At 45.4% G+C, this 14,602-nt stretch overlaps 1 protein-coding gene across 2 annotated transcripts in view; it reads right to left on the bottom strand.

Annotated features, from left to right (window-relative positions):
- The window catches only part of DPYSL3 (dihydropyrimidinase like 3), a 116,679-nt gene that overhangs the window by 23,456 nt on the left and 78,621 nt on the right, over window positions 1–14,602 (bottom strand). For both annotated transcript variants that reach the window (XM_037509000.1, XM_037509001.2), the window contains exons 2-6: window positions 12,505–12,593; window positions 7,898–8,082; window positions 4,594–4,758; window positions 2,362–2,423; window positions 1,440–1,520 (exon numbers count right to left, since the gene is read on the bottom strand). In XM_037509000.1, coding sequence (XP_037364897.1) covers window positions 1,440–1,520; window positions 2,362–2,423; window positions 4,594–4,758; window positions 7,898–8,082; window positions 12,505–12,593 — 582 coding nt within the window. The remainder of the gene's footprint in view (window positions 1–1,439; window positions 1,521–2,361; window positions 2,424–4,593; window positions 4,759–7,897; window positions 8,083–12,504; window positions 12,594–14,602) is intronic.

Here is a 14,602-nt window from a genome sequence, read left to right as displayed (position 1 = left end):
TAACTCTTGAAATGTATAACTGTGTCTGCAATATACTGATTACAAAACAGAGACCAAAAAAGGAGGGGGGGCTTTGCATTGGAGCCCATTTGCCCCCACAGGACCTAAAAGGAATATGCAGTGGGTTGAGTTCCAAGGGGATCTGGAGGGAGGGCTGGGGCCTCTAGAGCTGCATGAAAAACCTGGAGAAAGGGGAGGATGACAGCTCACATGTGGCTCATAAACCTCCACCAGTAAGACAATATTGGGTGTGAAATCCCAATCCTGAAGCCCTGCACTGCTGGGGTGTTGGCCTGAAGGCACCCTGAAGCTGGACTGGAGGAGCCAGGGACCCCCTGGATGCACCATCTCTGAGCAAAGACACCCATCAAGTACATGACCTTTGGGGCAAAGACTCAGTTCTCTCAATTATACCCTGATCCTTGGGTTGATGACCACATCCCTCTGAGCCTCAATATTCTCATCTCTAAAAGTGGGGGTGGTGGTGCCATCTTTAAAGGGTTTGTTGAAGGGTGAGAATATGCGAGAACACTTACCAGTGCCTGGCACACAGGAGCAGGCTTACACCAAATAAGACTTGTCCGAAAAGGAGATGAGGATCACCTAAACAGCGTCTCCCCACCCCTGCTGACCACGTTCACCAAGTCCTGGACAACTTCTAAAATGAAGACACCACCAAGTGCTTGTGAGCTATAGAATGTGTCTGCTTTGGCTCGCCTAATAGCTTAGCACTTGGTGCAAAATGTTCGGGAAACGCTCTTGGAAAGAATGAATAATGGTTTCTTGCCATTAATGTTATCGAGTGCGCTAAGAGAGCTCACACCCTTTCTCTGGCTGCCTCCTCCCAGCGAAGGCCGATCCTGAATGTTTCTGAGATAAACAAAACCCTGGTTAGACACATCTGCACATCGCGTCCATTAAGCAGCCCTGGAGATGGAGAAAAGTGCTTTCTGCTTCCTTACAAATGATCCTTTTGGGCCTTGGGGCCTCGCTTTCATCACTCTTTCCTCAGATTTCTCAATATGATTTCTAGGAAGCCGGGGGGGGGGGGGGAGTCTTATCCACACAAAACCCGATTCCTTGATCATCGAAGGCCAAGCATTCCACAGTCCTAGCTAGGGCATCTGGCTTCTGAGAAATGCCACCTTGAATTCAATTCCAAATCAGCAAAGCTCTCCTACTAAATGGCCCAATTTGAAGCTTCCTCTTCCAGGACGCCTCTTCCCCAGCACATTCCACATGCCTCCTTGCCTGCTAAATTCCCCTTATTCCTCCTTCTAGAATGTGAGGTTCTTGGGGCAGGCTCTGGGGTTAGCAGAGTACTTGTGATGATGCCATGTACGTACTGAGCTCCAGCACCACTGAAGAAGCAAGGACACAGACAGGATGCAGACCACGCCCGAGCAGAAGGCACACTCCAGGGATCTTCTGGGTCTTACCTGGGCAATGATATCCCCATTCTCAGCGTGAACTTGGGCGATGGCTCCCAGTTCCCCCAAACAAGTGAAGATCTCATAGAGCTGGAAAAGAAACGAGTCTTTGTCACCTTCACCAGCCACTGCGGCCTTTGGCAACCTTGAACAAGGGCCCATTACTAGATCAGAGTTAAAATGAATGGGATGAACCAGAGGACGGAGGTGACAGAAACTGAAATACACAGTACCTCAGGGGTGTGCTAGTGAAAAGGAACTCTAGGAAACTAGGTAAAGAAACTTTGTGTCTCTGACCTCTTCTCTGCCTCCAACCCATACTTCATATGAATTTTTTCCTACTGGCCTGAGATGGAGCTTCAGAATCCTTCTCAACACGTGCTCCTGGTAGCCAGGACAGCCTGGCCAGACGCTCATGCAAGAGCTCAAACTCCTATATCTTCACTCCTGAAGGTAGGCCTCCCCACACCTCCTAACCAGGAAGGATGAGAATCACTGTATTCCCTCTGAGACTTAAGATTTTTCTAAAAGAATCACATTCCACAGATTTCTTAGGGAGAGGACAGAGGCAAGCCACAATGATTACCCCCAATAGCAGAGGGTCCCCCTTAATCCTTCAAGGCTCACCATCTTACACTTTCACTGAGTTCGTGGCGGGTGTGGAGTTTGGTAGATAGATTTAGGCAAGCCCTTCTTCTTGACCTTGTCCTTTGAGAGAGCTTCTGTCAGAGGAAATTCTGTCTGCCTGGCCATGGGCTCCCTGCCTGTAACCTTATTTAAAATGCAGTGTGGACTGGAAGGCTTCAAGAAACATTCTGGCCCAGCGGTCTCCCACATCAACCACAGTGACTCACACCGAAAGAGCCAAGGTCATCAGCAACCATAGGAACCCCATCCAGATCCTCCAAACCACACAGCAATGGGGTATTACCTCTGTGTTGGACACTTGATACAAATCCTTATAGGCCATGTAAACCATGAAGGAGTTAACCCCTGCAAGAGAGGGAAGGGGGAAACAGCAGAAAAGACATTACTACAGGCAACACCCACCCTCTGCGCCCACTTCCATCACCACGGGGCCCAAGTGCATTACAGGGTCCCCACCAACACAAAGGGCTGCTTTCCACTCTCTAAAAGCATTTTTCTATTTCCTCCTGTACCTGATAAAATCAACACTTCCTAAGTGATGCAAGAGCCTCCTCTGGGCTTTTTTCTTGCCTCTGCCCCACCCGTACTTCAGCACCTGGATCAGGATAGCTCAAGACAATGCATATATATCATCATATCATCGGAATCACTGTTACACTGGGGACTGCTGTGTGGCTAGTTCAGAGAACCTGCAACACCTAACCTCTTGAGCCTTCATCTCCTCGTCTGCAAAATGGGAAAATAAAAACTCCCTCCAGGCTAGGTAGTGTGGTTACACCTACAGAGCTCTTAGCACCAGGCCTGGCATACAGCTGGTCCCTGCGGTGGATCTGCTGGGATCAGTGATGTCACTACTGAATGATCTCCTGCTTCCACACTGGCCTGTGCAGGGGGTAGATTTGGGAGAACCGAGCTGTAGACTTCGTCTTAGGAGAGTAGCAGGGCTAAGGGACAGAAGCGAAGCTTCACCTTGCACTTAAATATCAAATCATAAATGTTCAAAGGAAAGTGACATTTAATTTCTCACTCCAAATAAACCATTGGTAATTTACAGAAATGGCGGGGGATCAGAAATGGCAGGAAACAGAGTCTTTTTGCAGAAAGGATCATTTGGCCTCTAATCATTAGCATATCTCAGCCTGCACTGTCTGGGCCAAAGGACAGTGGTAACCTGAGAGCTCGCTGACCCACAGTATTGGACTCTGGGCTGTTGCCCCAACCCAACCCTACCCACAAGCCGCTGTGTCCTTGTGGATCAACCGGGGCCCTTTGGAAGGGAAATGGGTGTTCAAGTCGTTCAACTGGCTCCCCAGTTGAATGCCCGGTGTGAAAGAGGGGGTCAATCTCAATTCTTGTATCAGGAGGAACTGAGCAGAGCTAGGGGTGGGGCAGGGGGAGGGAGGGGAAGGAAAACTCATCTCCCGGGAGGTCCTCTCTCCTTCACCCAAGGACACCCATTGTTTCCATGGAACTCTGGGCCTTTTCTTCTAGATTACTCTCCTGACAAAGGCTCAGCTTCCCATGGCATCTCTCCTGCTGCCACTCCCCGGGCTGACCTTTCATCTTTACCCTGAAATACTGGGCAAGGGCCACTCCTGATAGTCCCTGAGTTCTGGTGGACAGAGTGCAGGTCTGTGTGCACACCCCGGGCGGCGCATGTGTGTGAAATATCTGCGCATCAAATCAAAGAAAGAAAGTAGAGAAGAATTTCAGGGGACAACAGAAATCTGAATTGTGCACACACACATTTTATGCCTTCGGCAAATAGTCTGAGCATGAACAAATCGTTGCTCCTGGAAATGTCTAGACTTTCTGTGGATGACATTATTATAGTCTAGTGATGGTTTGATTTTTGGAGTAAAAATGATAAAGTATAAAAATGCCTAACTTGGGCCTCCTTGGTGGTGCAGGGGTTAAGTCTTAGGGCTATCATGCTATCGGCAGCCACTGCAACACGAGTTCCATCCCTGGCCAGGGAGCTACCCACATGGCACAGTAGACCTCTCCTGTCCTGCCCGCTGCTCCCCTCAGCAGAGTACTTCGGTTTGTCTGCCTGTTTGGCTTCCTCGCTTTGTCTCTGGTGAATCCTCTCACCACCCCCCGCACTGTGGTCCACACCCCAGTACTTATATGCATAAATAAATAAAAAATCTTTAAAAACAACAACTACAAAAATGCCTGACCTCACATTGGTCACAATGCCTCTAATGTCAGAATACCGTGTGACCTTAGATGAGATGTTCAGGTCTTCGAACCTTACTTTCTTCCTCCGTGAAATGGGTAGTTGCTACTTGGACAGCGTCACTACCTCCTGGCTCTGGGGTCTGAGGCTACTGATTCCTAGTCCCCATCGGCAGAGTGAGGGTGACACTCCCTATCCCACGGTATCCTGTCAGGAGTCGGCAGCGCCCGAACTCGGAGGTACCCTCTGCCCAGTACCCAGGCTCTTGTTCCCAGCTCCCAGCAAGGAAGGCGTGAGAAGGACACGGGGTGGGGGAGGACAGGACAGGCCCACCTTTGTCCTTGATGAGGCTCTGCACTTCCTGCTTGACGCTGTCGTTCCAGTGGGTGATGTCCACATGCAGGGTGTAGTCGCAGCAGCTCTTCCCGTCCGCCCACTCCCGCCACTTCTCAAAGGCCTCCGTCAGGCTTGACTCAGGCTCGGGCACCACGTGGTCAACTGAAAGACAGTCCCAGACGGTGACCCCCTGAGTAGTCTGGTCCCCTCAGCACAGGCCGCTCCCGCTGACTTAGCTGTGATCGCACAGTCTGTTTCCTGGGCATGGAAATAACCTTAGAGGGTGTTCCCTGGTAGTTTCACGGTTGCTAATGACTAAATTGTCACCTAGCTATGTGATTTGGGGTCGATTACTCACTTCTTTAAACCTCAGTTTTCTCAACCCCAAAATGGGTGCCAAGTGGAGTGGGGTGTCGGGTTTGTTGTAAGATTAAACAGGAAATGTGTATAACATGCTGCATGAGCCTGGAACATAGTGAGTGCTCAATTCATGTTAGCTTCAAGGAGTGCCTACTACATGCCATAGGCCCAGAACCGTGGGGAGTCAGCACCATGATAAAAGCCAGACTCTCTTCTAAGGGCGGGAGGAGACACTTCAAAGCCAGAGCTCAAGTGACGTCCTTGCACTAGTGCCCCTGAAGGAGTTGGTGTCAGGTAAGTGAAAATGACGTGAGGCATACAGAGCTTATTTCCAGATGAACTGTTTGTCAAGAATCTGGATTCTTTGAGGCCCAAAACTGCTCTTGCAGTAACTGCTATTGTGGATAGTATTTTTCAAAATAGCATTTGTAATTGGTGACAGCAAGGCAAAAAAAAAACATACAAATCCCGTGGGCAGCTAAAGAAGTGTGAATTGAAACAACTTTCCTAAGAACAGTTTTGAAATCGGTATTAAAAACCATGACTTTTTCATAAACCAAAATAAATAAAGTAAATAAAGCAAAAATTAGCCTTTGGATGATCAGAACAAATTAGTGCTTCCCAGGAGGGAAAGGGGAGGGGAGATAAGTAAATTGTGCAAAAGGGGTTAATTTTAGTAAACAGTAAAGGATGGAAGTAGACTTTTAATGAACACAATGTCATATATACAGATGTTGATTTATAATGTTTTACATCTGAAACCTATCTAATATTATATACCAAAGTTACTTCAAAAAATTTTTTAGGGCCTTCCTTGATGGCGCAGGTGGTTGAGCACAGCGCTATGAAGCCGTCTGCAGCCTCTGCAGCACCGGTTCAATTCCCGGATGGCCGGGGAAAATCCCACATGGCGCAGCAGACCTCTCCTGTCTCGCCCGCTGCTCCCCTCAGTAGTGTATTTCGTCAGTCTGCCTGTTCTGTTCCCCACTCTGTCTCTGGTGAATCCTCTCATCCTCCCGCCTATCTGGCCTGTACCCTGGTTCTTGTATAAATAAATAAATCTTTAAAAAAAAATTTTTAGGGGCCTCCCCAGTGGCGCAGCGGGTTGGGCACAGTGGGTTGAGCACAGAGCTGTGAAGCTGTCTGCAGCCTCTGCACGCTGGTTTGATTCCCGGCCGGCCCGAGACCCACATGGCGCGGCAGACCTCTCCTGTCTCGCCCACTTCGGTCCATCTGCCTCTTCTGTTCCCTGCTCTGTCTCTGGTGAATCCTCTCACCCTCCCGTGCTTCTGGCCTGTACCTCAGTTCTTATATAAATAAATAAATCTTTTTAAAAAATAAAGGGTAATTTTCATAAAAAAATTTTTTTTAAAAAAAATGACACTTCCCATAACTTAACAGTTTTCCCTGAGCTTAACAATTATTCCTAAATAAATAAACATGGCTTGTGCAGAAACTTGGCTTCTGTATATTTCTACAGTGATATACATGAAAAATGGAAATGACTCAAATCTTGAGCAATAAGGAAATTTGGTTAAACAGATAAATCATGATACTTTTCATGATTCTTACCTCCATTTTAGATGTTCTATTGGAATAAAACTCAATGAATGGAGACCTTCATGACATTATTTAGGGAAGACATGGGCTAAAGCACAGTATATCTAATCTAATCCTACTTTTGCTAAGTAGGAAAAAAATTCAACCTCATGGTAAGTGATGTGGGACTTACAATGGGTGTTCTTTGCTTTTTATGTATTGAGGGTTTCAAATTTATTCACAAAGTACATGCCCTTTCTCTCTTGTCACCTTAAATTCTGGCTTACCTCCTGTTGCTCCCCTAATGCAGATACCAAGCACAATACAACGCTCCAGGAGGCTGAACATCTCCAGTTCCTCACCCCGACCACAGAAAGCCACACCAGGCCACGTGTGCCCTCAGCTCCCATCCAGGCAGCCCAAGCGCTCTCATCGGAAGGCAAACTCCGGAGCTACCTGACCCGGGGCTGGGCCACACCAGGGCCTGTGAGCAGGCAGCTGTGAAACATGAACTGGCTTCTACCCCTTTGCTGGAGAAAGGCTTTGGTCTCCCTGAATTGTGCTTTTTATCGCCTTGCTGCAATTTTCCTGGGTTTCTACAACCAGCTAGCTAAAGCTGAATCTGGCTAGTGTTCCTGTCAAAAGAAAGCAAGACAGAGAATAATTCTGTGGCTCAGGCTGTTCTGTGTTCTTGGGTGGAAATAAACATTGCTCTTGCTGACCAAGTTTGGGGCCAGGGCTGGACTGGACCCAATTCATCCAGATTCCTTTGGGACAGGACAGACAGCTCTGGAATAGCATTTGTTCATTAATCCAAGAGCATGCCACTTCCTGGGTGTTTTTTGTTTGTTTGTTTGTTTTGTTTTGTTGTGTTTTTGGAATTGCAATAGTTACCAGGAAAAAAAAAACAACTTGAAAACCACTTCCACAGGATACCTAATCTTAAAGATATGAATTGGTCAAAAAAACAGCACAGACCAGCCAATATTAAATGCCTCTGAAGCCCACTAATTCCCCAAGAACTCCATGATCATTCTCTTTGGGATGCTCCTCAGCCCCAGCCACATAGCTCTGCCTGCCCCCTCGGCTCCTTCCTGCCTCAGACCCAAGGGGAATTTCTGAAAGAACATTATGCCCACAAACCACAAACTTTTTTTAAGTCCACTTTCCCCAGGCACTGGCCCCAGCCACTGGCCCAGCATGCTAACTCTGACTCCCCAGCCACAGCGGGGTGAGGCCCTGCTGCCCGAAGGCAGACAGGAGAAGGCAGCCACCTCTCTGGTTCCCTCAGGCAGAAAGGCCATGAACTGAGGAAGAATTCACGTGACGCCAGAGAGCAGTGGCTAACACGTTAAAACACTTGCTTCCTGAGACCAGGAGTGTATCGACTTGGGGGGCTTACTGATCATGGTGGTGCCCCCCGCCAGGGCAGCCTTGGTCCCCTGGAAGAAGTCATCCACCGTGGTCATTCCCTTGTACGGCATCTGGAAGTGCGTGTGTACATCAATGCCACCAGGGATCACCATCTTCCCATTGGCCTCGATGGTCTTCACTCCTCCTGGGACAATCAGATTGTCTCCAATTTGCCTGGGGAGACAGTGAGATGACTGGCAATTTAAAAGAGCAACTTCCAAGATAAACATGGCAATGGAAAGATTTGAAACGTAGGGACTCAGATTTATCTAAGTCGTCTTTGCAAGTGACTCATGAGCTTAACAATCTAGAAACAAAGGTTATGAATTTATACACAAAAATAATTTCATAGATGCAAGACAATCTGGTGTGCCATTTGACAGTTCCATGGGTCCTGGCTTAATACTTAACCTCAGTAGTTTGTTTTTTTTTTAAAGGATTTTTATTTTATTTATACAAGAACTGGGGTATAGGCCAGAGGTGTGGGAGAGTGAGAGGATTCACCAGAGACAGAGTGGGGAACAGAACAGGCAGACTGACGAAATACACTGCTGAGGGGAGCAGCGGGCGAGACAGGAGAGGTCTGCATGCCATGTGGCCATCTCCGTGGCCAGCGGGGATCGAACCGGCACTGCAGATGCTGTGGACAGCTTCACAGCGCTGCGCCCAACCACCTGCGCCACCAGGGGAGGCCCAACCTCAGTGGTTTTGACGGTGTCTAGAACAAAGGGTGTGGAACAAATAGTTTTGAAAAAATAAGTAAGATTATTATCCCCTTCATTTTGTTCCTTATTTAAGTTACAGGTGAGGAGCAACATTTGGAGGAGGATTGAAAGGGTGTAAAACACAGAAAGCTGTTAGGGGAGATTGGAGGTGGTAACGAATGACTTACGAGGCCGTAAACTTTGCTGTATCATTTACATGGATTCATCTGTACCCCTAACAAAGGGGTTGGCCTGAGTTATTGTGCACCTCAGTCTTCACTGGCAGTTCTACCCTTCTCACAGCTGAAGATTTGCCAGAAGGAAGCCAAGGGTGCAGGCACCCCAGGAACCTGCTGCTTTTGTGTTGTCAGCTTCTCAGCAGGAGCTTTGAGCCAAGCAAAACACAGCTTCACCCAGGAAGCTTCAAAGCATCCCAGGGAGGAAGAGAGGGGGAGACTCAGCTAGGCGGGCAGTCAACGAGTACACCAGAGGCACACCTCACAAGGAAAGTGACAAATAAAACTGCTCATGGCACAAGGCACAAAGCATATATCATCCGATATTCCTTGGTCTAAATGTGATTTTAGGCCTCCCAGGTGGCGCAGCAGGTTGAGCACAGCATTGTGAAGCTGTCGCAGCCTCTGCAGCGCGGGTTCGATCCCAGCAGGCCAGGGATAGTCCCACATGGCGAGGCAGACCTCTCCTATCTCGCCAGGTGCTCCCCTCAGCAGTGTTTTCGGTCCATCTGCCTGATCTGTTCTCACTCTGTCTCTGGTGAATCCTTTCACCCTCCTGTACCTCTGGCCTGTACCCCAGTTCTTGTAAAAATAAATAAATATTTTTTAAAAATGTGATTTCATATCCTTGATTTAAATTACCAGGACACCTGTCCAATATAAGTTCCAGGTAGAAGGACAAATCTATACACTATGGCTCTTCCCTTGGGGATGCATGTACCCCACTACCAGTGGCATGTGTTCACAGCCAGCGAAGAAAGATACTCTCTTGGGGCAACAGGGAGTTACCACTGGCTACCAAAATTGAAGTTCTGCTACTAAAATAAAGTATTCTTGACATCTCTAAGAGTTTGATGTAACCACATCCCCACTGGGCCATTCCAGAACCACCACAATTCAAAACACCCTGGAAAACAAATGCATCCTCTGATTGTAAGCCCAAGCTAGTGCAGAGGCTGGTCCGCCATGTTCCCATTTTTCTCTCCCACTGATTTTCCTCTGAGGAAAACTGAGAACCAAAGGCTTGATGAATTGCCTGGCCTGTGTGTGTGTGTGTGTGTGTGTGTGTGTGTGTGTGTGTACCTATGTTGACAATACAACACCAAGTCTGACACAGACATGCCTCCTCCTTTTCTCCACTTGAACCAGTCAAGGTCACATTACTCCTGGAAGACTGATAGCCAGATCTAGTCATTGCGAGTGGGTCTCTGTTCAGGGTGAGACAACCTAAATTTGCAAACAGGATTCTGGTTCTGTCAGTTACCAGCTTTTTAAGTTTGGCCACATCATTTCACCATATCTCCATTCTTTCATCTGTAATATAATGAAAGTGCCTCTTCTATACATTACTGCACAGGTAAATGTTAATATTATTATGTACTAAGCCCACTGAACACTGTTAAACAGATAAGAATTAATAAATAATAGTTTTAATAATTAATAGCCACCCTACTCCCTCTCCTTCCTGAGTCTCACCTGTTCTACCAATTTTGCACTTGAGAGTGATATTATATAGTAAAGTATGTCTTCTGCATTTTGTGCAGATATCTCAGTCTCCCCTAAAAGACTGAAAGGTCCCTGGGGGAAGAACATGAGGACCTGGGTCCCAGTGACATTAGCTACATCTTGTGTCCAGTGCATGAGACAACTGCTGTGTACATAGCAGGCACTCCAGAAATATTCCCAGGCAAGCAGCAATTGGAGGAAATAATTTGCTTTTATGCTGTGTGAGTTAAGACTATTGTGGGAGATATCTAAATTTTCAGCTCTGGATGAAGATCATGTTCCTCCAATCTTCTCTCCACCACAAGCACATCTAATGGGTCAATTCCTTCTCTAACATCCTTGGCAAATGGCCTTCCATCCTATGTTAATAAAAATGGCAAAAAGGATTCGCCTTATATACTCAGCTCTGAATCAGTGTGTGAAGACAGATTCTGAGACTGTAGTTAAGGCTCAGCTGCAAGAAGTTCTGTGATTGATTAGCGATGCCTGTCACCAATTCTGAAACAAGGAAGAAGCAACATGTACCTAGTTTTTTCTATCTTTCCACGTGAGGGAATCCTAAATCTGTCAAAACGAGGGAACTTGCCATCACCAAAGAGAGCCAATTATATACAATACTTTTTTAGTTATAGAAAAATCCATTGTGGCTTTACTTTGAGGAAACATACTGATGGCCTTGCTAGCATTTCCACTTCTTCTATTTCTGATATTAAAAGCATTTATGTAAAGTGATCATATTTGCATAATGAATAATATTATAATATATTAATATACTATATAATATAATACGTATATTATATTAATATGTATTAATATATTGTAATATATAATCACCATATATTAAATAATGAAACATGATTATCTTCATTCTTGCATGGGTGCATTTATTTACTCAAATATTCATTGGATGTATTTGATTAATATGATGCTCTTATCAAGTTATTTACTCTCTCTGTTCCCCTTATCTTTAAAAGGAGAGCAATAATAGTACTTACTTCATAGGATTGCTGGCAGGTCAAATAATATAAGGCATATAAAACATTTAACATAGTGCCTTACACATACTTCATACTCATTAAAGGGAGATCTTATAAAAGTCTCTATTTGCTAAGTAAAGGGGATATGGAAATGATCGCAATATGTCCTTGCTTCCAAGGCGGCTTGACAGCATCAGAATTGCTGACTGTTATGAGCATAGGTTTCCCCATAGAAGGGGAAACTAGCCTGGATTTGGGAATGAGTTTGGAATGTCTACCTACACTAAGCCCAGTTTTCAGAGATAAGTATGAGGTTTCCTATAACCAGAATCTCAAACTAGCCAATAAGGCTGAATAACAAAAATAAGTCTGAAAGAGGCAAGGAATGGCAAAGAGGATGGCTTGGGGATATCAGTTTTATATAATGTCTTATCAGTGGGGTGTTACTGTACTCTACAAGATGAAAGGCTGTGTATACATTGATCTCTTTAAAGGTCATTATATAGGAACATAAAGTTACCTGGCTACTGCTTGCAGGCTGCCAATAATGAACTGTTTCATAAAGTAATTACATATCCCTATAGCATCTACTGGAAATTCTTGCCTGAAATGTGTGCCCTATCTCTTCTCTGCCTAGCTGAGTCCTGCCTAAGTGGACATTCAATTTAAATGCCCTCTCCACCCCATAACTTCCTCTGAAGGGACTTCTCCCTTTCTGCTCTTCTAAATTATCCTCAGTTGACCTCCTCTGGTATCTAGTACACAAGACCTTATATTTTTAGGATGCTATAATTTGTGCACATTTTTCAGTAAACCTTCATGACAGGAGTTACATCTCCCACTTCATAAGACATGGAGACGGCCCCTCAATGCAGCTGACACACACAAGGGCCCTTGCATCTCAGCTGATTGAATTCAGATTTTTCACTTGGTTCGTATCATCCCAGCGGGCTAAGGCAAGCTCTCACTTTTGAGGGATTATGTGCATCCAGACTGAGGTGCTAAAACAAAGACTGGGGCGGGGGGTTTGGGAAAAAAAAAAAACAAAGACTCATTTTTCAGAAGAAGGAGAAATGAAACATAGAACCATCCATCTAGCGGCAAAAGGTAAAAGCTCCTTTCTGAACCTCTAATGAAGAGAAAGCACCAGAAGGTAACGGTCTATATACATACTTTATCAGGCCATCTTCCATGTAAATATCAGCATAAAAGGACTGGTCATCGTTGACGATTCTGCCGCCCTTGATCAGAAGGCGGTCACTCTAGAAGAGAAGAACATGGGTCACTCTCATAGCAGGGACTCCACCAAAGCAGGGTCAGCCAAGATCCTCCCAATTCATTGTGTTCTAGAGGTTTCGCGGGAGCAGATTACTGAAAATATCTCTGTCCCTGATGCCTGATGCACTCAACATGTGAACTGACTGTAACTGCTGGCAATCCTGACTGAAGGTCTAAAATAAAGACTTGTTCTTATGTTTGCCCCCAATTCAAATTATGGTAGAGTTTCAGTTCTTGCATCTACAACCTATCTAGCCACTCAGAGCATAGTTATTTGAGTGATATATTCTGTATATTACCTTTTCGGCTTAGTAAGTACTAAACATTTAAAGCAGGGTAACATAATTACACCTCAGTGCCCAGCACCCTAGCTGGTATTCAATGGTGACTCTCAAAAATGACCTTGGGACATATAATGCCCCAAGCATACAATGCAAAATGCCTTTCAGAGTCTTTATGGTGATATGAGGTCATGTTATGTTTAAAATTTAGGCTCTTGGGACCTCCTTGGTGATGTAGAAGTTAAGTCTTAGCCTACCACACTATGACAGCTGAGGCCTGATTTCGATCCCCGGCCAGAGAACTGACCCACATGGCACAGCAGACCTCTCCTGTTTCGCCACTGCTCCCCTCAGCAGTGTATTTCAGTAGATCCTCCTGTTCTGCTCCCCACTTTGTCTCTGGGGAATCCTCTCATTCCCCACACCTCTGACCTACCCCAGTTCTTATATGCATAAATAAATTAAAATAAATCTTTAAAATAAATAAATTTAGGCTCTTTCTACATGTGTGCACAAATGCACAAGATTGTGTTATGTATGAGAAAGCAACTATATGGAAAAAACAGACAAAAGAGTATGTTTTGCGCATGGTAGAGAAATCATGCAAGATTTCTATTTGCTCTGCTACACTCAGTATTTCTCACATCTTCTGAAATGTATTTATTGATTTTCTTATTGAAAAAGTGCTTCTAAAAAAAAGTGCTTCTCTTATGAGAAAAGTCTTTTTAAAATTGCAACTGAGATAAAGTTTGGATAAGTGAAACTACTGGAAGTGATACACATTCACTCCAATGTTATTTAAAAAATAAATATATATTTTAAATATCAATTAGCAAAGCAACAAATCAATGTCAGCTTCAGCAATCACATATTTCATTAAGTGAATGGCCCTGAGGCTGCATTCATACTGGCTTCACAGAGGAGAGGAAAATCCTCAGGAGCCAGGTTGAATGGAGTTGCAGCATGAATAAGGAACAGTAGGCAGAATTTTGTTAAGAATTCAACTTACAGGGCCTCCCCTGGTGGCGTAGCAGTTGAGCGCTGGGCTGGGAAGCTGCCTGCAGCCTCTGCAGAGCTGGTTCGATCACCAGCCACCAGAAAGGGTCCCACATGGCACACAGACCTCTCCTAATGCTGCTGTTCCCCTTGGCAGTGTACTTCGGTCCATCTGCCTGTTCTGTTCCCCACTCTGGCTCTGGTGAATTCTCTCACCCTCCCGCACTTCTGACTGTACCCAGTGCTTGTATAAATCAATCAATCAATCAATCAATCTTTAAAAAAAAAAGAATTCAACTTACAGAATTCACTATCCATCCATTCAACCATTTGTCCATCCATCCTTCATTCATCCTCATTCACTTAGCAAATATTTTTTTTTAAAGATTTATTTATCTATTACGTAGAACTGGGAGGTAGGCCAGAGGTGGGGGTGTGTGTGTGTGAGAGGATTCACCAAAGACAGAGTGGGGAGCAGAGCAGGCGGATCTACTGAAATGCACTGCTGAGGAGAGCAGTCGAGACATGAGAAAGTCTACTGTGCCATATGGGGGTTAGCCCCCTGACTGAGGATCAAACTCAGGCTGTAGTATTGATAGCACTGAGACAACCCCTAAGCCACCAGGGAGGCTCTCAGCAAATAATTATTTAAGATTTATTATTAAGTACATGGAGAGTATAGTTATGAAGAATCACACCAAGTCATTGTTTTTATG

Source organism: Talpa occidentalis, unplaced genomic scaffold (assembly GCF_014898055.3).
Source record: "Talpa occidentalis isolate TD23 unplaced genomic scaffold, MPIMG_talOcc4v2.1 talOcc4.13, whole genome shotgun sequence".
Classification (NCBI taxonomy): domain Eukaryota; kingdom Metazoa; phylum Chordata; class Mammalia; order Eulipotyphla; family Talpidae; genus Talpa; species Talpa occidentalis.
Note: the sequence above shows the minus strand (reverse complement) of the source record. Positions and strands in the feature narration are given on the sequence as shown.